The sequence below is a fragment of the Cynara cardunculus genome (assembly GCF_001531365.2).
Source record: "Cynara cardunculus var. scolymus isolate 2C chromosome LG 2, CcrdV1, whole genome shotgun sequence".
NCBI lineage: Eukaryota > Viridiplantae > Streptophyta > Magnoliopsida > Asterales > Asteraceae > Cynara > Cynara cardunculus.
In genome coordinates, this window is record NC_037529.1 from 8,404,851 (window position 1) to 8,427,311 (window position 22,461).

General features: G+C 34.2%; 3 protein-coding genes across 9 annotated transcripts; 2 read left to right on the top strand and 1 right to left on the bottom strand.

Moving 5' to 3' along the window:
* Positions 1–4,079: 4,079 nt before the first annotated feature.
* LOC112507423 (auxin response factor 19-like) lies at positions 4,080–11,481 on the top strand. 4 transcript variants are annotated; one of them, XM_025112006.1, is made up of 14 exons: positions 4,080–4,345; positions 4,560–4,675; positions 6,666–6,764; positions 6,891–6,947; positions 7,110–7,265; positions 7,361–7,445; positions 7,521–7,611; positions 7,751–7,915; positions 8,062–8,184; positions 8,259–8,334; positions 8,406–8,544; positions 9,204–10,702; positions 10,803–10,993; positions 11,091–11,481. In XM_025112006.1, exons 1-14 carry the CDS (start codon positions 4,300–4,302, stop codon positions 11,206–11,208), a joined length of 2,961 nt encoding a protein of 986 aa, XP_024967774.1. In that variant the 5' UTR covers positions 4,080–4,299; the 3' UTR covers positions 11,209–11,481. The 4 variants fall into 4 exon arrangements, with proteins under 4 accessions (XP_024967774.1, XP_024967775.1, XP_024967776.1 ...); XM_025112007.1 differs by lacking the exon at positions 11,091–11,481 and having other exon boundaries at positions 10,855–10,951; XM_025112008.1 differs by lacking the exons at positions 4,080–4,345; positions 4,560–4,675; positions 6,666–6,764 and having other exon boundaries at positions 6,783–6,947; positions 7,041–7,265; positions 11,091–11,296.
* A 2,490-nt stretch (positions 11,482–13,971) lies between these two features.
* On the top strand, positions 13,972–17,008 carry LOC112507425 (pentatricopeptide repeat-containing protein At3g42630). 4 transcript variants are annotated; one of them, XM_025112012.1, is made up of 3 exons: positions 13,972–14,037; positions 14,788–14,948; positions 15,624–17,008. In XM_025112012.1, exons 2-3 carry the CDS (start codon positions 14,841–14,843, stop codon positions 16,770–16,772), a joined length of 1,257 nt encoding a protein of 418 aa, XP_024967780.1. In that variant the 5' UTR covers positions 13,972–14,037; positions 14,788–14,840; the 3' UTR covers positions 16,773–17,008. The 4 variants fall into 4 exon arrangements, with proteins under 4 accessions (XP_024967780.1, XP_024967782.1, XP_024967781.1 ...); XM_025112014.1 differs by having other exon boundaries at positions 13,976–14,037; positions 14,839–14,948; XM_025112013.1 differs by having other exon boundaries at positions 14,024–14,037; positions 14,716–14,948.
* Positions 17,009–17,946: 938 nt separating this feature from the next.
* On the bottom strand, positions 17,947–20,700 carry LOC112507424 (pollen receptor-like kinase 4). The gene is made up of 3 exons (XM_025112010.1): positions 19,940–20,700; positions 19,117–19,719; positions 17,947–18,872 (listed from the first exon to the last, which is right to left on the bottom strand). The coding sequence occupies exons 1-3, from the start codon at positions 20,568–20,570 to the stop codon at positions 18,214–18,216; spliced, it is 1,893 nt and encodes a 630-aa protein (XP_024967778.1). The 5' UTR covers positions 20,571–20,700; the 3' UTR covers positions 17,947–18,213.
* Between the last annotated feature and the right edge of the window lie 1,761 nt (positions 20,701–22,461).

Sequence of the window (22,461 nt, forward strand, 5' to 3'; positions counted from 1 at the left end):
ACATTTCTATTTTAAATAAGATATATTTTTTGAATCATATTACTTTTATTTTTAAATAAATTTATTTGAAATAAAATCACAAACTTACGTTGATCTCACTAAAATGCACTATAAATGTGCTTGTACCCCTTGATACCACATATATGAGGTAAAAGACAAGAAGTCTAAATCCATCTTCTTTTTGAATGAAAAGGTAAACCATAATACTGATATCACACGATACCGGTTCTTCCTGGCCCCGTTATTGAAAATGAAAATAATTGCTATTGTTTAAATCAAAAGCAATCAACAAAACTAAATCGTCGACATTGTACTACTAAGCAACACAATCTTTTCTTCTATACGTTCACTTTTAACTTTGAGAAAACGAGAGAAAATTTGGATGACAACAATTTTTCCGTTGCACAAACTTCCTCGTTCATTTGATATACAAAAAATCATTCATACGATGAGTAGTTACTTAGGAATTTAACCAAGATGAACGTACGTTACACCTTAATAGATAAGCTTATGGATCGATTATTCAGGACGTTTTTGAAATTGATCTTCAGTTTTTTAGTGTTTTAATGCTGAGTTGAAAATGAAAACACGTCAAATTTTTTTTTTAGTGTTGGGTTGGAGATGGTCTAAGAGCATCTCTAATGAAGTTTCTTTATGGACTTTAATGTTTGGAATGATTAAGTCATTGGACAATATTTTAGACTAAATAAGTCACTGGACATTTTAAAACCTGTTAAATAACTCCTTCGACTTTCTAAAACTTGTTAGAGATATCCTTATGACTTATACAACTGGTTAATGTGGTAAAATAATGGAAAAAGTCTGTAAAAAATCAATTGACTTTCATATTTTGAACGATTAAATTTCTAAACATTTTTTGAAACTAAAATTACTTACATCTATAAAATGAAACAAACATATCAAAAAAGTACTTACATTTAAAAAAGATTATTGATGAAATTGTTTTAATTAAAAATAAAATATATTATGTCAGTGATTTTTCAAATAAAAAAATAAAAAATAATTTGATTAACTTACTAACAGATTAACGATAAAATTTAACTAAATACATAAGTAACTAAAATTTGTCGCTAATCCGTCCGTGAAATGATATAACCGACAAAATTCAAGCATAATCTTTCACATTTATTAACGTGTTACTGTGCTAGAGCGTCTGACGGTAATCAAGTTAGCCATCAATTAGATATAAGTAATTCATGCATATATACCAATGAACACTAGCAAAGAATATTAATTAATTATGTATTTAGTTAAATTTTATTGTTAATCCATCAATAATTTAATCAAATTATTTTCTATTTTTAAATTTAGAAAATCGCTAACATAATATTTTTTATTTTTAGTTAAAATAAATTTCATCAATAATCTTTTTTTTAAATGTAAGTATTTTTTTGATATATTTGTTTTATTTTATAGATGTAAGTACTTTTTTGGTCCAAAAAATATTTAGGACTTAATAATTTAAAATATGAAAGTTCCTTGGTTTTTTTTCCAGACCTTTTCCAATATTTTACAACATTAACCAATTTTATAGGTTATAAAAAAGTATCTGACAAGTTTTAGAAAGTTGAAGAAATTATTTAATAGGTTTTGGAATGTCAAAGACTTATTTGTTCTAGATAGTAAAATCTATTTAGTTTTTTAAGACAAAAAATGTAGGTTCTTTTTTATAAGAACAATTATATCATTTGAGATCTTGTACTTGAACTTGGTTTGATGAGATATTTTGTTAGTTTTTTTTTTTAGAGTCTAAAAAATCACAGTGGACTTTAGTGTTTGGAATGATTAAGTCATTGGACAATTTTTGGAACAAATAAGACCTTGGGCATTCCAAAACATGTTAAAGAACTTCTTGAACTTTTTAAAACGTGTTAGATATATTTTTATGACCTATACAACTTGTTAATGTGGTAAAATAATGAAATTTTTTTGGAAAAAACCAATAGACTTTCATATTTTAAATGATTAAATCTCTAAACATTTTTTGAACAAAAAGAATACTTATATTTATAAAATGAAACAAATATATAAAAAATGTATTTTCATTTACAAAAAAAAAATTACAGTTAAAAAAGATTATTGATGAAATTTATTTTAATTGAAAATAAAAAATATTCTTTCAGTGATTTTTCAAATTAAAAAAAATAAAAATGGATTTAAAAAAAAAAGAAAACTGATTTAATTTGTTTTAATTAAAAATAAAATATATTTCGTATATGATTTCTCAAACAAAAAAAAAATCAAATAAAAAATTAAAAAAGATTACTGATGAAACTAATTTTAAGTAAAAATAAAATATATTTTATTGGTGATTTTTCAAATTAAAAAGTATAAAATAATTTAATTAAATTACTGACGAATTAACGATAAAATTTAACTAAATACATAATTAATTAAAAATCGTCATTAGTCCATCTGTGAAATGATATCACCAACAAGATTTAAACACGATCGTTCACACTTATTAACATGTTACTGTGTTAGAACGTTTAACGGTGGTCAAGTTAGTCATCAATTAGATATAACTAATACATGTATATATACCAATGAACACTAGCGATAAATTTTAATTAATTATGTAGTTAGTTAAATTTTATCGTTAATCCGTCAACAATTTAATCAAATTATTTTCTATTTTTTTAATTTAAAAAATCATCAATGTAATATATTTTATTTTTAATTAAATAAAATTTTATCATTAATTCTTTTTAAATCTTTTTTTAATTTGAGAAATCATATACATAATATATTTCAATTTTAATCAGTAATCTTTTTAAATATTTTTTATTTTCAATTAAAATAAATTTCATCAATAGTTTTTTTTTGAATGTAAATAACTTTTTATAAATGTAAGTACTTTTTTGATATATTTGTTTAATTTTATAAATATAAGTATTTTTTTTGTTCAAAAATGTTTAGCGACTTAATTGTTCAAAATATGAAAGTTCATTAGTTTTTTTTCATATTTTTTCTATTATTTATCACATTAACCAGTTTTAGAGGTCATAATGATATATCTAACATGTTTTAGAAAGTCCAATAAATTATTTAACGTATTTTGAAATGTCCAATGACTTATTTGTTCCAAAAAATTGTTTAAGAACTTAATCATTGTAAACACTAAAGTTCATTGAGTTTTTTTAGACTTTTTTTCCTTTTTATATGTATTTTCTTAACCTTTATACCATGTATAATTATATATTATACACATATATATATATATAGGTGAGTTATTATACAACCTTTTATATTTGTACAACCAATACAACTCAATCTTAACCGTCCATTCTTTTGATGAATATGTGATTTCATAAAATTTTTGATTGTTTTTAATATAAAGTATTGATCATAATCAATAAACTCTAAACATCTTCCATAAATATTCAAATCATAATAAATGAATTCTCATTATTTTCATAAATACCTTAATTGATTGAGTTGCATTGATTGTATAAATAAATATAATTACATTTGAAATATATATATATATATATATATATATATATATAGGGTTGGGTTCACGTGAGACCAAAGGTTTTTCGTGAGACCCGTAAGACCAATTTATGTTCATTGATCAAATTTATGAATTAATGATCTAATGGTTGCAAAGTTGTAAGGTGGCAATTTCGTAATTAGTGAGAAGTCTCGTGACGTTTATAAATGTTCAGATCTGACGATTGTAAATCTAATCCAAGGGTTGAGAATTGGTCTTACGGGTCTCACGAAAAACCATTGGTCTCATATGATCCCAAATCTATATATATATATATATAACTAGATTCTTATTGAGGTTTTTAAGTTAATGAATTGGAAATGACGTAGGAAGAAAAAACATAAAAAAAGTCGGTTCTCATTACTTTTTACGTTTTCTTACATTAAGAGATGCTTTTATCGTATATGCTCTAATAAAATATACGGTTTTATCCCACAATTTGAGTACCCCCAAAGAGAGCTTTCTTTATGAGAGAGAATGAGTTTGTAGAGAGAGAAAGTGACCGTGGAGGTGGAGGTGGAGGTGCCGCATTTGGTGTTGTCTGCAAATACTCACCAAACTTCCCTTTTCTCAACCCTCTCCTTTCACCCCTTCCTTTTCCTTTTCATCTTTTCTGTATATTTCTTACTTCCTTCCGCCGTACTTCGCCGGAAACACTGCTGATCACAAACTATTATCTCTCTGATCAAATACACTCACTCCCCTATGACTCTCTAGTGCTACGATTCCCTTCATCTTTTCAGACGAGCACGTAGGTCGGTTGCTTACCGGAATTTCAGCTACCAATGAAGGTGCCTGGCGTCACTTTGATAGCGACTAATCACGGCGAAGGTCAGCTATATATTCTCTTCTCATATTTTCGAAAATGGTGTGGTGGTCCCAAAAACAGCTATAAATTTTAATTTTGATATATTTCCCCCTTCCCTCGGTGTTCTTACCAAATTGTGGCACCGTCATATCGGCCTTCAACGGAATTTTCAGAAATACTTGGTTAGAAACACCAAATTTTTTCTTCTTATCATCGAATTTCTTATTTCCGAAACAGGCGCGGAGAAGTTCATGATAAATCCGGAGCTATGGCAAGCGTGCGCTGGACCTCTGGTCAATTTACCGGCGGCTGGGACCCACGTCGTCTATTTCCCTCAAGGACACAGCGAACAGGTATGCTCTTGCTATCTTACGCCGTTCCAGGCTAATGTACGCCGTTGCTTGATCAAATTTCTAGGGTTTCTTTCTTTCTCTCTCATGTAAGCGGTGCTTTTACATCAAATTTATTTCAAGAGAGAAAATGGTTGGAGCCATCTGGGTTGGATTCCAACGTAGACAGCAACTGTGGCCACTGATTTCCTGGTGTAATAATTTGGGACGCCCTTCAAAAAAAGAAATTTTGCAATGCTGCTTGTACGGTACAAGTGTTTATGCATACGTGCGCACAGGACCTTCTGGCCATCTACCATTGCTAATTTGTGGGCATGTATTATGAGGATCATAATTGAACTCTAGCCTTTTGGATAAGTTGCACGGTACAACTATTTAATGCATAAAGGTAAGAAAGTCCGCATATTTTGACCAATTCAAGACGAAAAATGGAAATAGCAAACTTATATATATATATATATATATATATATATATAGCCTAATCAAATGAGAACTAATTAGTTTGTGGTAACTGTGAGAACCAATATTAACCACAAATCAATAAATAAATTAGGAAATTTATAATTTTAACAATTTTGAATTAAAATATTAATGCAAAGATATTTTTGGTATTTTAAAACTTTCCTCCCTCCTCTCTTCTCTCTCCGGCCACCGTCCTCCGGTGATACTACAATGGTATCACAATGCATCATATATGTACTTGTGTATCACATTGATGTCGTTTGTGTGGTCGATCGAAGATGTTACACAGTGATACCACTATGCATCTTATATATGATTAGGTATCACAATGTATCTTTTGTTTAACAGAGTCAATATTTTTAGGTATCACAGTGGTATCATAGTGGTATCACCGGAGGACGGTGGCCGGAGGCCGGAGAACAGTGGCCGGAGAGAGAAGAGAGGAGAGATGAGAGTTTTAAAATACCAAAAATATCCTTGCATTAAGATTTTAATTTAAAATTACCAAATTTATAAATTTTCTAATTTATCTATTGATTTGTGGTTAATATTGGTTCTCACAGTTACCACAAACAACTCAGTTCTCCCTTGAATAGGCCCCTAGATATATATATATATATATATATATATATATATATTAATTAATTAACCTGGATATAGGGCGACCACCTGCTTTGAACCTCCATGGCTACAAGGGGATTTTTATTCCTACTTGGATTTGAACCTGTACCTCCTGGTACTTTTGACCCTTGGAGCTAAGCTCAAACCAATCAGGCACCACCTTTGTGGTTATATATATATATATATATTGAAATGGACGATTATTGTTTATAGATTATGATACAAAACCTGCATAAATTAGTAATTTCGCATTAAATTAAAGTAACGAATTATCGATCTTTTAGGAAATTACTGATGCATGAGTAATTGTTAAAACTGATACGACTTTAAAAGTAACTTGAAAAGCAAAATATTTGGAACTTTTATTCGATTTTGCTTTTTGTTTGTGGGTGGAGGGAGTTACATGTTGTTATCATTAGTCATCACCAAGCTTTCTTGTAGGACCAACCCAAAATTTCCAATCTAAATTCGATTTCCACGGGGTACGGAACAATCATATGGTATCGAGCTAACTTTTATGGAAGTTATTCCTAAATGAACAACTTCTAGCACATGAGGTACAAGTATATGATCATACTGCATTCGAAACTTGTAACTCAGATGTGTACTTACTGTTTCTGTAATCACTATAGCTACAGCACGGTAAATTCTGAATACAAATCACATATCCTCTCACCATTCCCTCCGATCAGCTCCTATTTACCAAAGGGAAGACATAGGCTTATTTCCCCTTGCGATAGAGGTAAGGTCTGAGTATATTATGGGTCCGTTTGGTTTGGTTAAGTGATAGGCTTATTTGTCTACGAGGCTTTACCTTGCAAAGTTCATATCAGGTACTGACGGTGTTAATAACACTTGGTAAAAAAAAAACTAAACGGTTTCTTTTTATGTTTATGATAAATGTTTTCAGGTTTCTGCATCTATGAAGAAGGGTATGGATGCTCAAATTCCAAGTTATCCTAATCTTCAGTCGAAGTTGTTATGCATTCTGCATAATGTTACATTGCATGTATGTCGGTTTGTTAATTATAGTATTTCTTTAAAACTCGTTTTCAGGATTCCAATATTTAAACGGGGAAAATCTTTGACATTTGTTATGTTATTTGCTATAATTATCGTTAATTTTTTGTTTTAGGCTGATCCTGAGACAGATGAAGTATATGCTCAGCTGACACTCCAACCTGTTACTGCGGTATGCTACTCCATAATTCAATATTTTGAAACTACTCTTTTATCGTATGATAATTGCAACACTTTTATTTGTCTATTATCATTACAAATCAAGTAATGGCATCTTATGATGATGAGTTTTGGAACATGGACGAAAAGACATTAAGTTTGCAAGTTTATGCAGTTTGATAAGGAAGCGTTATTGAGGTCAGACCTCTCGATGAAATCATATAAGCCACAAACGGAGTTTTTTTGCAAAACTCTTACAGCAAGTGATACAAGCACTCATGGAGGGTTTTCTGTACCTCGCCGAGCAGCCGAGAAAATATTTCCACCTCTGGTAAGCAAAGTTTCTTTTTTTCGGGGTGGGGTAGTTGATGAAACATGAAATCTTTGTGGTATTTAAGAGCAAACTGTTTTCTTGTTCTTTTGTAGGATTTTTCGATGCAACCACCTGCACAAGAACTTGTGGCAAGAGATTTACATGATAGTGTATGGACATTTCGCCATATCTTTCGTGGTATGTTCATCTTGCTTTTCATGAGCCAAAATGTTCCATCACAAGCCTTTGAAGTTCAAAATGTTTGAAATTCAGGGCAACCAAAACGGCACTTGCTCACGACTGGTTGGAGCCTGTTTGTTAGTGGAAAAAGGCTTTCTGCTGGAGATTCGGTCTTGTTTATTAGGTAAAGCCACATACTATCATTTTGTTTGGGTGCTAATATTTGTTTGCTATTCAGTTTGGTCATTTCATATTTTCGTTTTGTGGGTCCCATATACATGATAGAGAAGAAATAACAGTATATGTTCTATGTCGCTGAACAGGGATGAAAAGCAGCAGCTTCTATTGGGTATTAGACGAGCCACCAGGCAACCGACCAATTTATCATCATCAGTTTTGTCCAGTGATAGCATGCACATCGGAGTCTTGGCTGCTGCTGCCCATGCAGCTGCCAACAACAGCCCTTTCACCGTGTTTTATAATCCAAGGTAATTGACTTTTAACGTCAAAATTTACCCATTTTTCTAATCACAAAAGGAAAAAAATATTCAACTTCAATAAGATGTTCATTGAAAGAAAGAAGATGGGAATTTATCAAAAAAGAAAAATGCAAAGCTGAGAAGTTATCCTGCAGGGCTAGTCCATCGGAATTTGTTATTCCCTTAGCAAAGTACTACAAAGCAGCGTGCAGCAACCAACTATCTCTTGGCATGCGCTTCCGTATGATGTTCGAGACTGAAGAGTCTGGAACAAGAAGGTCAGAAGGCGTATTATTTTCAACTTCTTTTTAAATGTATTTGCGCTTCTTACTCGAGGTTCTACATTGTGCAGGTATATGGGTACAATTACAGGCATTAATGATCTAGATGGAGTGAGATGGAAGAATTCACAGTGGCGTAATATACAGGTATGCATTGTAGAATGTCTTCTCATAGACACACATATGTGTATATATAATCGGTATATTTTATTGAGTAGGTAGGCTGGGATGAGTCAACTGCTGGCGAAAGGAGGAACCGTGTCTCAATTTGGGAGATCGAACCTGTTACAGCTCCTTTTTTCATATGCCCGACTCCCTTTTATGGATTAAATCGTCAAAGATATCCCGGAATTCCAGGTAAACTAGCTTAATTTGCAAATTTTGTTATATAACCTCAATCATATAGTCATATAGACCCAAATTAAAACAGTTCTTTTTAATGATCATAAAGTGCCCGTAATTCTAGATCAAAAAGTTGCAATTTTTATTTTTATACAACAGGGACAGTAAAAGAAGTTGGGTAAAAGTGAAGCATAAAAAGGCACAATATTTAGGGGATCAGATTCTCTTGTTGTCCTGTCTCTGTCATTCTTTGACCTGCAAAGGTATCTCTTTTATGGTCCTTGAATGAACATCAAGACAAATGTGTCGAGACTTTATGATTAGAACCCAAAGATGCTCTTTGACCGACCAACTTTCAGGCCTGTGAGAATATATCGAGCCTCTCATTAGATTACTCTCAAAGAGCCCTTAAGGAGAGAAGGGAGGTTCCAACATATATGGAGGAGAATGGTCCAAGCTAGCAGATGTGGGACTATAACATGCCTCCTCTATGGAGGCTAGACGAGTAGAGATTGCCCCAAAGTGTCGAGTCTCTCGAGAAGAGGAGAGGTACCAACATATGTCGAGGAGAAATGAAGTCTAGCCGCTGTGGAACTTTAACAAAGCCAACTAATGATAATTAGTGATCACAAATGTAAAAAAATCCAAGAATCTTTTTATTTCTAAATGTGCAGATGGTGAATCTGCTGACCTAGACAATTTCTTCAAGAGAACAATGCCTTGGGTTGGTGAAGATATGTCGATGAAAGATACTGGCCTAAGCTTAGTCCAATGGATGAATATGCAGCAAAGCTCGATACAATCCAACCACTTGAATCCATTGGCTGCACCTGTTTTGCAAAACTATGGTGGACCAGATATGTCACGAATTCTTCCACACGACAGCTTACAGTTTAATAGTCTAAGGTCAACAGCACAGCTTGATCAGCTAAAAAACCAACTCGTGCCTTCCACTGTGAACCCATTAGCCTCCATGATGCAACCACTGCAACAGTTGGCTAGCCCGAGTCTGCAAACAACTAAACAAAATGTAGTCAATCAATCGCTGCCTCAGAATCGAGTTCAATCCCATATTCAACCTCAAAATGCTCTTCAGCAGCAGTCATCAGTACAAAACCCTCAGCTCCATAGAAACCTTCCACAGCAGATGGCTGAGGTGAGTCAAAGTCAACAGAAAATATCATTGCCGCCCGAGTTTCCCGATCAACAACAATTACAGATGCCTGAAAATCAAGTTCAGCATCTACAAAAGCTTCATCAGCGACAACAATCACTTTTAGCTCACCAATCTGCACAGCTACAACCCCAAGATCAGCAAAAACCATTAGCAGATCAACAGCAAATGTTAAGAAATAATAGCCAAACAAATATTTGGTTTACCCATCTTTCTCAGCAACCAAAGCAGACCGATCAACTCTTGACCTATGGCAACGGTTTATTGATGGGGACTGCAGCCACAGGAGGTCAATCTGGTATAACTGATGATGTTCCATCGGGTTCCACCTCACCTTCAACAAATAATGGCCCGATCATGCTTCCATCAGTTATTGATGGTAGATCCTACCGGAGCACAAGTATGGGCGGTGAAGAGATCACTCAAGCTTCTGCTCACCTAATGAATACCAGTGGTTTAGAAACCGTATCACCAAATATCGAGTTTTTTAAAGAATTGCAGCAAAAATCTGGTATGAAGCCGAGTGACAACATCTCAGAGAGTCAGAATAAAGGATTCATAGCTCCACAAATATACTTGCATCATGTGTTTGGAACCCAAGTCGGTTACTTGGACAGTTCATCTTCAGGGACTTCAGTTTGTGTTTCTCAAAATGATGTTCATTTGCAACAGCAGAACTCCAATCAGCTGTCTTTTGATTCTCAACCGCTGCCAATTCAAGGTGGGGAAGTTGAAGATGATCATATTCCATTTGGGACAAACAATGAAAACCATTTGGGTATGATTCCTGACCCTTTGATCACAAAAAGGATGATGGGATGTGGTAAAGATTTCCAAAACAATCAACCAGATGTCTCTTCCCAGTCATTTGGGGTTCCAGATATGAGTTTCAATTCCATTGATTCCACAATAAATGGCGGCAGTTTGTTGAATAGTGGTGTGTGGGCTCCAGTACCAGCGCAACCACAACCTTTTCAACGGATGCGTACTTATACCAAGGTTGGTTGTCCATTTTTAGCAACGTGTATATGTGTGTGTGTGTGTGTGTTTTGTTGATGTGGGGAGTTTGAGTTTAGTTTTGGTTGTGTACATGATATAGGTATACAAACGTGGAGCAGTAGGAAGATCAATTGATATTACTGCTTATTCAGGCTACAAGGAACTGAAACAGGATCTGGCTCGACGATTTGGTATAGAGGGACAACTGGAGGATCGGCAAAGAATTGGGTGGAAACTTGTGTACGTTGATCATGAGAACGATGTTCTCTTGGTCGGGGATGACCCTTGGGAGTAAGTCCATAATTCTCAACAGAAAACATCTTTAAGTGATTATTCATTAATGAATAAATAGTTGGTTTTTCGGTTCTCAAATATACAAGTTCTGCAGGGAGTTCGTGAGCTGTGTATGCTACATCAAGATATTGTCCCCTCAAGAAGTACAGCAGATGAGTTTGGATGGAGATTTTGGGCACCCAAATCAACCTTGCACAAGCTCCGACCTCTAGTATATAGTTAGCATAGTCACACGTGTAAGCCTTCTATTGGTTATTCAGGTAGCCATATAAAATTAAGAACACACAAGGTCTAAAGAAATATTAGCTAGTTTGGGACTGGAAAGTGAAGCAGAGAATTATTATTATGAATCTCATCTTCTTAATTGCAACATCATCATCATCATCATGATGATGATAGCAATGTATTGCAATTTTTTTCTTTTATCATTTTTATAGAAGCTTGGAAATTTGTAGTAATTTCGGTTGTATAGATATCGACTTGCTTAGCCGTGTGTTTGTCGATGTTTCCTCACTATTTGCTTTCATGAAATATTTGATGGTTTAAAATGTATCTAGTAGAAGAAATATGAGTGTCAACGACATGCATTTAGCGATGATATTGTGACGACATGTCGTCTCTATAAATCGTTTGTGACGATAAATTGACTTTTAATGACAACAAAAGTCGTTGCTAAAACCCTTGTTTTTTGTGGTTATATGTTACAGAGTATCTTAGATCCTACTTTTAGAAGTGAGATATTGACATATACTGACTTGTGTTACCGACTACGTTTGGTTTGGTTTAACAAGATCCAACAAGCCATAGAGCATTTAAAACTGATCATACAACTTTTGTATGAAATAGTATGTTAAGAGTCATTTGAAAATAGAACAAAAAACATAACATGCAATTGATCATAAATAACATACATATAAAATATATTGTATCTTGTATATAAATTGAAACATCATGCGTACGTACATATTACCATATAAATCATATTATGCTCAAAATAAATTCGTATGTATGTATGTATGCATCCATTGTAAGTCTCATGAAGACTCACGTGGTTGCTTGTAGATCAGCTACTGATAACTCTAATTCGAAAACCTACACATTTCATATCATCATGTCCAATTAATGACTTAATTTCTCCAAAAGTCAACTATGGTCAACTCAACCCTATGTAAAGTCAAACTTCATATATGCCTCAAATAACTCAATTTGACCCTATCATTAAAACCCACATGGGTCAAATGAGTCAAAAAGTCCACTCTTGGTCAACCCCGACCAACTTTAGTCAAATCCCAAGTTTATAACTCGATAACTTTCCAAAACTTCTAGTTCATCCTTTTGATAATTTTATAAATTCATCTCTTTGATAATTTTATTATTAAATCACTTAAATTCAATTAAATAATTTAATATCCCTCTCAAAGAATAATTAATTAATTAAACCAATTCATTTAATAAATATATCTTGAACAAAAATAATTTTAAAAATAACTAAATAAACGAAAACTTAGGTGACCCAATGCAGACTTGTCTTTCTCATGTCCATGGTTCACCAAACCTTCCAATCTTCCATCTTAAATATTGAAGGCCTAAATCGCAATCCCAACATAAAATCATAACCGTTTGATCCAGCAGGGGCTTCGGCCCCACGACCAGCCCGAACGTTGCTAGGAAAACGCCACGGGCGTTTCAACTAGTCGGTAGTCGGAAAATCGTTCAATCGGCCTTATTTCTTTTTTGATATTGGTGATTCATTTTGTTAAAACTCTACGTTATCAATTTCCTCAATTATAGGAACAAGAATTAACGAAAACCATCAGGTATTGAGTCTTATTTTCTCATTTAAAGTTTGAGCTTTAAAACCACTCAAGCCCTTATTGCCTACATGAATTCTGCATTCAGTTCAACCCATTTTGAAGCAAACTGTATAGAGATTTAAAAGACTTTGATCAGTACATGAGGATGACTGCTTCCGCTTCAATGAACTTCATTATGTACAACTCAGTTGCTTCATGTTAGTTCTACCAAACTCATTACAGTATTATATTAAATTAGTTTCTCATTACATGTTTATGTTCCTATACTTTTATTATTGTTATCATATGCTTAAATAAAATTCATATACTGATAACAAGAATAAGTGAAAGTACAATGTTATAATAAAAAAAATACATTTATATTTTTTGCTTTTAAATCTATAGTATATGAAGTAGAAAAGGATAAGCCTCTCAATAATCTAGATTCTGGGCCTTTAGACATCTCCAACTCAACACTAAAAATGAAATACCAAAAAAATAAAGGTCTTCAAACGTGGGCGGTAAAAAATAACAACATCTATAAACGAAATATTACTATGATATGAAGTTTTTATAGTTTCGTATTGATTAATAGTTTAATATATTAAGTAATTTTAAATTACTATTATTATAATACTAGAATGGTATTTGTATCATACAACGAGATACATCTCGATTTTAATATTTTATTTTATTTATTTTTGTGTCGGTCAATATTATAATATAATTTTATGTGATTTTAAGAAAATGATAATATTTTTATTTTTGAATAAAATATAAATATGAATATATTATAAGAAAGTGAATTTTTTTTGATATCAGTACCAAACTAACTATTTAGTATTTCTTTTTTTTATATTTTCTTAATTCATTTTTCATTTTTGATTTAATAATATAATTTTTTATAAATATAATAATTAAATATTTTATTAAAACTCAATAACTATTTTAATTATATTTTAAATTTTTTATATTTTAAATGAGATGTTTATTCAATATTTAATTATGTTTATTTACAGTTAAGTATATGAATTTAAGCATAAAACTTCAATATTTACATATAATTTACTTATAATTTTGAATTTATTAATTAGATTTTTTGTGTTTTATCGTTTTCATTTATTTTAGTGATTTTTCCAGTGGTCGGTTGTAGATGCTCTAACGTCGCCATTTCATCTTCTCAACCAACGTCGCCATTTCATCTCGATTGGCTTTGGCTTCAACTTCATCATCTCGATTCAAATTGTGGTAGGTCTTTTTGCCTCTTCAAGCTTCAGTTTGTTTTTCTTGCTCTACAATCACTTTGAAATATTTTAAACCCTAATCGCCAAATAACAACAATAATAGAGACATTTCCACGAATTCTTGTTGGCTCAAACAAGAATCTCCTCGACCCATTCTTCATACACCGATTTCAGCTATCACTTACTCCATTAACTGCAATAGTATCACTGAATCACTTCGCTTCTGATTGTTACCGACCACGTCTTTGATCATGGTGGACTGAAGTTTCTTGACCACTTTTTACTGCTTTAGGATCTTTTCTAATTAGTTTGGTCCTTCCGAGTGTCACTGCCTCTTGATAAGCAATGACCCAATTTCCACTAATTAAGTGGTTCAATCTTAAGAATATTTATATTACATTCTGATGGATTGGAGCTATTAATTTCAAGATTTATTTATTTCAACAAATTAAGTGGTACGTATAGATTTGGGTGCATAATAACTAAAAGCCAATTCTATGCATAACATGAGAATTTAATGATATTTATGAGAACTTTCCATGTTATCCCCTGATCATTCCTTATGACATTGGATTCAAACTGATATGTTGATTTTTAATTGATCTCCTTGTCTAATTTGTATTTGAAGTTACTAATCATTCAATGTTTATCAAACAATCTTTTCTGGAAAATGATTCAACAGGTCAGAATTGTAATCTTCTATCATCCAGATTTTTCCATCTAAACACTTATCGGACACTCATTTTTTATTCAGCATCAATTCCAGAAAAAGCCTTTAAATCGTTCAGGCCTCTTTTTCATTTAGATATGGATGCTATCTCGGTTCTCTCTGCAACTTATCCTGAAACCAAAACGATCCATTTGAAGGCGTTCTGCAACCATAAGATCTCACACAGTAGAGGTTCAGCTCAGAAGGTAAGCCATTTTTTGTGTCTAATTTTTGTACTTGTGTTTTTTTATTATGTTGTTATATGTGTTTATCAGTTTAATTAAAGCATAAACTTCAAGTTGTGTATGTGCATTTTTTGATTATTTTTATTTAACTAAGGAAAATATCAGTTTCTTGTTTAGTACTTGATGGAATTTGAGGAATATGTGGATTTGACTTGTGTAAGGAAATGTTTCTTGTACTAACATCATATAGTTCTGAAAAAATGTGAGTTAGAATTACAGAAAACAATCAACAGGAAAACCCCCTCAAAATTTCATGATTTCAATGAGTTCAACTTCTTGATTTGCCTATGTGATTAATATAGCATCCATGCTCATTTATTTTGTGTATTAACTCGTGTATATGTATGAATATTCATAAATCTCTCTCTCTCTATATATATATGTGTGTGTGTATATATTCATGTGTATATGGGGGTTCTTGTACTCCACTATGTCATGATAGAATAACAATCTACCCGTTTTTATACGACTGGGCATGCTTTAATTTTTAGTTGAATCTCATCCAAAAATTATAATGAATTTGCCATTGGGTCAGTGGTAAAATAACCTTTATCATATTTGGGAAGTCTCATAATGGAAATAACTCGTGATGCACTTATTGATTCTCTCTGATCCTGTTGGGTTTGCTTGAATCAGGACGATAAACAATATGGATGTTTTAAGAAGATTACTAATCATAACGATCGTGCTTGTATAACTCAAAGTTTAAGCAGAAAGAGATTACCCCATATTGCTAAAGAGCTTGTTGTCGGATTGCAATCTGAAGGTTTTCTTCTGAACAATTCTACCTTGACAGCTTTGATGTTGTACTATGCCAATAACGGATTTTTAGCCGAGGCAGATGCCATATGGAATGAAATTATAAATAGTTCTTATAGTCTTGATCTTCATATAGTTTCAGAACTAATTGATGCTTATATTGGCATGGGGTTTTTTGATGAGGTAATCAGAATTATACGTCAAATTAGTCTTAGGCATCCTCAATTACAACGTGAAGTTTATGCGCACACCATATCTTGTTTTGGTAAGATTGGAGAGCTTGATCTAATGGAAGATACATTGAAGGATATGGTCTCAAAGGGATTTCTTGTTGATTCTGCTATAGGTAATGCTTATATTGTGTATTATAGTCGTTTTGGTTCAATATCCATGATGGAAAATGCTTACAAGCGTCTAAAAAGTTCAAGAATTCTCATAGAAAAAGATGGGATTAGGGCGATTTCTGTTGCTTACATAAGGGATAAAAAGTTTCATAGTTTGGGTAAGTTTTTAAGGGATGTGGGCCTTGGTAGGAGAAATGCCGGAAATCTTCTTTGGAACCTTTTGCTTTTGTCGTATGCTGCCAACTTCAAAATGAAGAGTTTGCAAAGAGAGTTTCTAAATATGGTGGAAGCGGGATTCTATCCTGATCTCACTACTTTTAATATTCGAGCTGTGGCCTTCTCAAAGATGTCTTTATTCTGGGATCTCCATCTAACCCTCGAGCATATGAACCATAATGGAGTTATCCCGGATCTTGTCACATATGGCTGTGTTGTTGATGCATATTTGGACAGGAGACTAGGGAGAAATTTGGAATTTGCTCTAAGGAAAATGAACGTGAAGGATCCTGCTCTTGTATCAGCCGACCCGATTGTGTTTGAGGTGATGGGAAAAGGGGAATTTCACTCTAGCTCGGAGGCACTTTTAGAATTTAAGAGGCTGAAGACATGGACCTATCAGGAATTGATTGCAACATATCTTAAGAAAAAGTATCGGAGTAATCAAGTCTTCTGGAACTACTGATGTGTTATCGAAGATGAGAAATGCAGTTTTTAGTCGAACCTTAAGGCATGTGGCCGGTAGTCCTTGGCTATTGACGGAGGAGTTAAATGATCCTAACACCACTTCCAGAAATTCTGGAATACATTTACTCTATCTATTGCTGATTTTCTGTTATGTGCACTTCCGGGAACCAAATTGTTGAGCTTGAGTCACTTGTATTGGCCTGCAAAAGAGTAAAGTGCGATTCACCGAGAAAGTGGCAATCCAGCTCAATGTGTTTTGAAATCCACATTAAAATTGTAATAAAAGGCTTCAACTAGAAAGAAAGGCTGTGTTAAATTAGTAACAAAACCAATAACACCACTGAGAAAGTGGCAATCCAGCTCAATGTGTTTAGTTTGTGCATGGAAAACAGGATTTGGACTAATTGAATTTGCGGAGGAGATATCACAGTATAGTGATAAGGGATATGGAATAGGAATAGTAAGATCACTGTCTTAATTAAGTTACCCTAAACTGTATGGGTATTGTGGCATACGTAAAGGTGGGTAAAAACCAGGCGTCGCCTATAACTATCCCGGTTCTTGTTGGTCATTCCACAACCGATCCTAGCAGTAATTGGTCTTTTGCAAGAAAGATTGTAAGCGGTTATAACTACTAATCCTGCACTAATCCTGCAACAGGTTATGCTAAACATTAAAACTGCCATTCTTTTATCAAAAACAAAACATGTACAGAGATATAAAAAGGGTTTTCGTCAACCTCTGATTGCCCCCACCGCACCGGTCCCATTAAATTGTGTATGCATCCAATTGTCAGAGGGGTGGTGCCCGGCTCGAATCTGGAACCTCACACATATGGATTACATCCACACCTCTACTGGTAGGACAGTGTCACAGTGATATCGGACTTGAACTAAGGTGGCTGGCAAATGTAAAGGCTGTCATTCCCATCACTTTTGTCTGATTGTTGCCCTGGAAAATGCAACCATTAATGAAAGAGAACTTGGCAATGCTCTTGTGAATTTGTTGATCCTCAAGTGCTACATTTGGAATCAAAATCCATAGGTTATATAGGACAAGCATATAAGAGCAGAATATGGCGGATGAGGATCACATGCCTGAAATGATCTTGTTATAGCCAAACTGGTGATTCTGTAACCTTTAAGCCAGAAAAATTACATTGATCAAAATCACATAAATGTGTAGCTAGATTGTATCCCAAATGATACTGTTCTCAAGATTAAAATATCCTGAATCGATTACTCTTCCATAGCCTGTTCAAATGCCGCCCCAGGGAAGAAATATGATTTACAAGGACCCTTCCAATAGTACCTTGATCAGAAGTGACTTGGGTTTCAGAATTCATGGAAAATGCACTTCAAATTGATGAAACCAGTCATTCCTAACCAACCGAAGGTCTCCACCTTCTAAGTGATGAATCAAATCAACCATGTGTAGTTTTAGTTGGTGAAGTCACCCGAATGTCCTATTGAAGATCCCTTGTCCGTCTCGCTACTATAAGTTGAGTAGAAGTCTTCTTCCACGCTGTCCTTTTCTTTCACCTCCTCAATTCTCTCTACAACTTGTTTAATTTCCATCCTCTTGTTGGTGTCTGTTTCGCAGCAACTCAAACCAATCTTCAACAGCTTCATCATCTCCCCTTCATTGCTCTTGTCGAATCCCGTCATTTCCTTATCAAACATGTCAATACTGAACTCCTGGTCGGCCACAGAATTAATGAAATCTGCAAGATCAGTGTCATTTCCTTTGCCTTGGTAGAGAGTTGGGATCTTTCCGGTCATGATCTCGAGGATTAAGATCCCGAGACACCATATGTCTGTCCTTTTTGAGATGCGGCCGATTTGCTTATACTCTGGTGACTTGTAGGCCATCATGAGATCACGTGCTAGTTCTGGGTTGGTTAATGGAACCAACCCATAATCAGTAAGGAGCGGCTCGTAGTTCTTGTTGAGAAGGACATTTGATGACTTGAGGTGACCATGAGGCACGATTAGGCTTGGCAGCTTGTTGTAAAGGTTTTGAAGCCCTCTAACTACTCCTTTAACTATCTTTAACCGAGTAGGCCAATTTGGGCTTCGAATTTCATTAGACTGCTTGCCTGAGATCATCACAACAAATGCAAGTGTAAAAACCAAACCAAACAATCCCAGTATATTCCCACCTGTAGATGGGTTAGGGCCTGACCTCTACCTCAAAATAGTAGGGCGGTTGTTTCCATGAAGACCCTTTGATTGTGCAAAGTGTGCGAAAAGAAAGGATTGAAGTTGCTAAAAAGATTTGCTGAGAAAGAAGAAAGGAGTGTACGGTATGCAATTAGGGTTTTGTATAAATCCATAGCATACCATGGAGATGGAAGGCCAAACTGATGTTGTCAATGTAATCTGAAACCAAAAGCTTCTCTTCTTTTCGGTAGTAGAAAGCCACAAGTGTTATCAAGTTCGGATGTCTCAAACTGCCTAACCTTGCCATATGCTTGCAAAACTCTTCTTTCCTGGCGTTATTCATTTGCTTGAACCTTTTCACTACCACCAGTTTCCCACCATCTAGAGTGGTCTTATAACTGGATCCAAACATCCCACTTCCCAATATCTCGGCTGATGCCTTGAGCAAGTCTGCAAGGTCAAACGTTTCCACATCGTCTCTCAAGAAAGTCAACTGCATAGAAAGATCCACCTTTTTGCCGTTATGAGCTGATACTCCACCTTTCTCTTGCATGCTAAGGTTAGCTGAGGCTGCTAGAACTGTTGAACCCTGGTTTAGAACTCCTGCCGCCGGACCTAGTTGCTGGTGGTGATGGTGGTGGTGGCGGCTTAGGATTATAACAGCAAAAATAACAGCAGCAACTGCTATTGCCACAACCACTGCTATGACGATGATTGTGGAGGTAGAAGTACCTGCAGCCCTCTGACATTCTGTCAATGGTGTTCCACAAAGTTCTCCATTACCTGTCTCAGGAAGTCGAAACTATGATGACCCATGATTTCAATTAAGACTTAGAAATTTAATTCCTTTCAACAAATCTCATTGAAATTGTTTATCATGTGTAATATTTGAACACAGAAGCATTGCTGATGGGCAGATATATTCATGCATATAATTGAAGAATCTGTATATATGACAGGAGACCAGAATGTATGGTTTGAAAAAAGGGATTGTATAACTCACCTGAAAATCTGGTTGCAGGAGAATCTCGAAGCCCTTCTGGGATACGGCCATGGAAATGATTGTTGGCGAAATTTGCAAGGGTCAACTTACCTTGATCAAAATTTGGGATTTGACCATCAAAATGATTGTTTTCAAGCAGCAACTCTTTAAGCTTAGGCAATGTGGTCAAGGACAGAGGGATATGGCCCATGAGCTGGTTATTGGCCAGGTATAGCTTGGTGAGGCGGTTGAGGCCATTGAAAGCGTTGGCCTTGATCTCACCATAAAACTTGTTGTTGGACAAGAAAATCTCTCGCATTCCATCAAGCTTTCTGAAATCAGGAAGAGAACCCTCCAAGCTGTTGTTTTTGAAGCTGATACTGACCAAAGATGGCAATCTGGCTAATATGGTTGGGTCAATGCTACCTTCAAGTCCTTTCCCCTCGAGTTTAATCCCCCAAATGTTGCCATTGGTGCAAAGAAGACCTTCCCAATTGGGTCGGTTATTGTTACAGGGGGTGCTGGAATCGGTCCAGGTGGTTAGGTTGTCGCCATTGATAAGGGAATCCTTGAACTCAATGAGCGTTTCTGAATCTGAACCGTTGACATGAATGATGAGGAGGAGGAGGAGAACAATGGAATGGGCCAACATGGACGTGGCGGAGGATGGCGGTGGTGCGCGCACATACAAGTGCGCGCCAATTAAAGGGGGTATTGCAGAGGGCAATGGTGGCTGGTTTGGGGGTCACAGAAGACTTGGAAATGAAATGGATATGTGTGGGCATGAAGGAAGAAAGGTGACGAAAGAGAAAGAGAAAGAGAAAGAGAAAGAAAGACATGATAAAAAAGAAAGAGAAAAAGGAGAGATCGAGGGGGGGATGGTTCCAAGAATAGTTATAAGGTGGGACCAGTTCTTCCATCAGATTTATGCGCCATTCCTTTTTCTTCAGGATTCTGCCTCTAAACCACACCCCATAACCCATAACCCATAACCCATAACCTCTCTTCCTTAAACTTCAGGAATAGAAAATGTAATAGAGATTTGGGTTTTATTATGTGATGGATATTTTGGTCTTTTCATCTTATCCTTATTTGTTCTAAAAAAATTGTTCAATGACTTAATCATTCCAAACACTAAAGTTCATTGGGTTTTTTTAGACTTTTTCTTGTATTAAAACAATAACCACAACAACGAGATGGAAGTCTCTGGACACACGAGAATAACTCTTTTTCTTAATTTGTAGTATTTTTCCTTTTCACTTAGTTTTTTGCCAATATTTATTTATAACCCAACATGTCACTTTCAAATGCCAAGTATCTTTGGGTTTACTTTCTCTTTTACTCTTTAGTAATAATGCAATTATACGAAGATATTAATTGAAGAAGTTCACAGGTTTTCACTAATTCTTTAAGATGCAACGTAAATACTCCCTTTCTACATCTTGCATATAAAAGAAATTCACGATTGTTGACATCCATTGGAGCATGTTAAATACTTTTTGAGATACAAGATGCTTGCATTTCTCATCTCACCAAGTTATTGTTCACCTTTCAAAGGTTACTTATGCATGGTACAAATATCTTTTGGGCTTATTTACTTGCTTTGTGTTTGTGAACCTAATCATTCAGATTGATGATTTCTTCTGATATTTTTTGATTTTTTCTTCTGCTTATGTCGGGAATTTTATAGGTTATCTTTGGTTGCTCAAGGGTTTACTACTTATTTTACTGTTAACCCAAACAGCGCCATGGATTCCATTTTACGATTGATTTTCTTACATCAATGGAGCTTGAAGTTTTTGTGGGGAGGATTTTGATTTTTAAGTCGCGTGAATACTCAATCTTGATGTTTATTGTGGAAAACTTTTGGTGGACTGGGTTTAACTCATGGCCTAGATCTTGGCTTGGTATGCTCATGTTGGGCTAAGCCATGGTTGGATTGGAGTTGGAGAGTTGGGGTGTTTACGTCCCAAGCGTTCTAGGCCGTGAGAAAGCCCAAGGCTTATTAATTAATTGGTTTATTTATTTGATTATTAGTATAATTAATTAATCTAATTTCTATTTTAGTTAATATATTATATTATGTTTTTACTTAATTAATATATCAAAGATTACTGTTATTCAATTATATATTCCTAGTAGCGGGTATTTTTTTAAAAAAATAATTCATTATATTAAGTGACTTAATAATTAATTTAAAGTTTCACAATTGGAATAAAAATTATTAGAGCATTTAAATTCGAATCAGTAGATTTATGTAATTATAAAAATGTCAATTCAACATTTATATAATTATACAATGTAAATTTATAAAAACAAACATTCTTATTAAAAAAAAATTAAAATAGAAGTGTTGTATTTAAAATTAACTATTTTCAGTTTTAGGAGGTGTACTTATGTTTGACTAAAAGCAATAATGCATAAACCCCACAACAAAGTGTTAAGGGTGAAGTAACTTTTTTCAGTTTTAGGAGGTGTACTTATGTTTGACAAAAAAACAATGCATAAACCCCACAAAAAGTGTTAAGCGGCGTGTTTATACA

Excerpts from the sequence above, each read along its gene's own strand:
- LOC112507423 (XM_025112006.1), top strand. The coding sequence starts at position 4,300 with ATGAAGGTGCCTGGCGTCACTTTGATAGCGACTAATCACGGCGAAG. Across the intron at positions 4,676-6,665 it reads CTCAAGGACACAGCGAACAG|GTTTCTGCATCTATGAAGAA; the intron begins GTATGCTCTTGC and ends AAATGTTTTCAG. Across the intron at positions 7,916-8,061 it reads ACCGTGTTTTATAATCCAAG|GGCTAGTCCATCGGAATTTG; the intron begins GTAATTGACTTT and ends GTTATCCTGCAG.
- LOC112507425 (XM_025112011.1), top strand. The coding sequence starts at position 14,676 with ATGTTTATCAAACAATCTTTTCTGGAAAATGATTCAACAGGTCAGAAT. Across the intron at positions 14,949-15,623 it reads GTAGAGGTTCAGCTCAGAAG|GACGATAAACAATATGGATG; the intron begins GTAAGCCATTTT and ends TGCTTGAATCAG.
- LOC112507424 (XM_025112010.1), bottom strand. The coding sequence starts at position 20,570 with ATGTTGGCCCATTCCATTGTTCTCCTCCTCCTCCTCATCATTCATGTC. Across the intron at positions 19,720-19,939 it reads TCCTGCAACCAGATTTTCAG|GTAATGGAGAACTTTGTGGA; the intron begins GTGAGTTATACA and ends TTCCTGAGACAG. Across the intron at positions 18,873-19,116 it reads TTTGGCCTTCCATCTCCATG|GCAAGCAGTCTAATGAAATT; the intron begins GTATGCTATGGA and ends TGATGATCTCAG.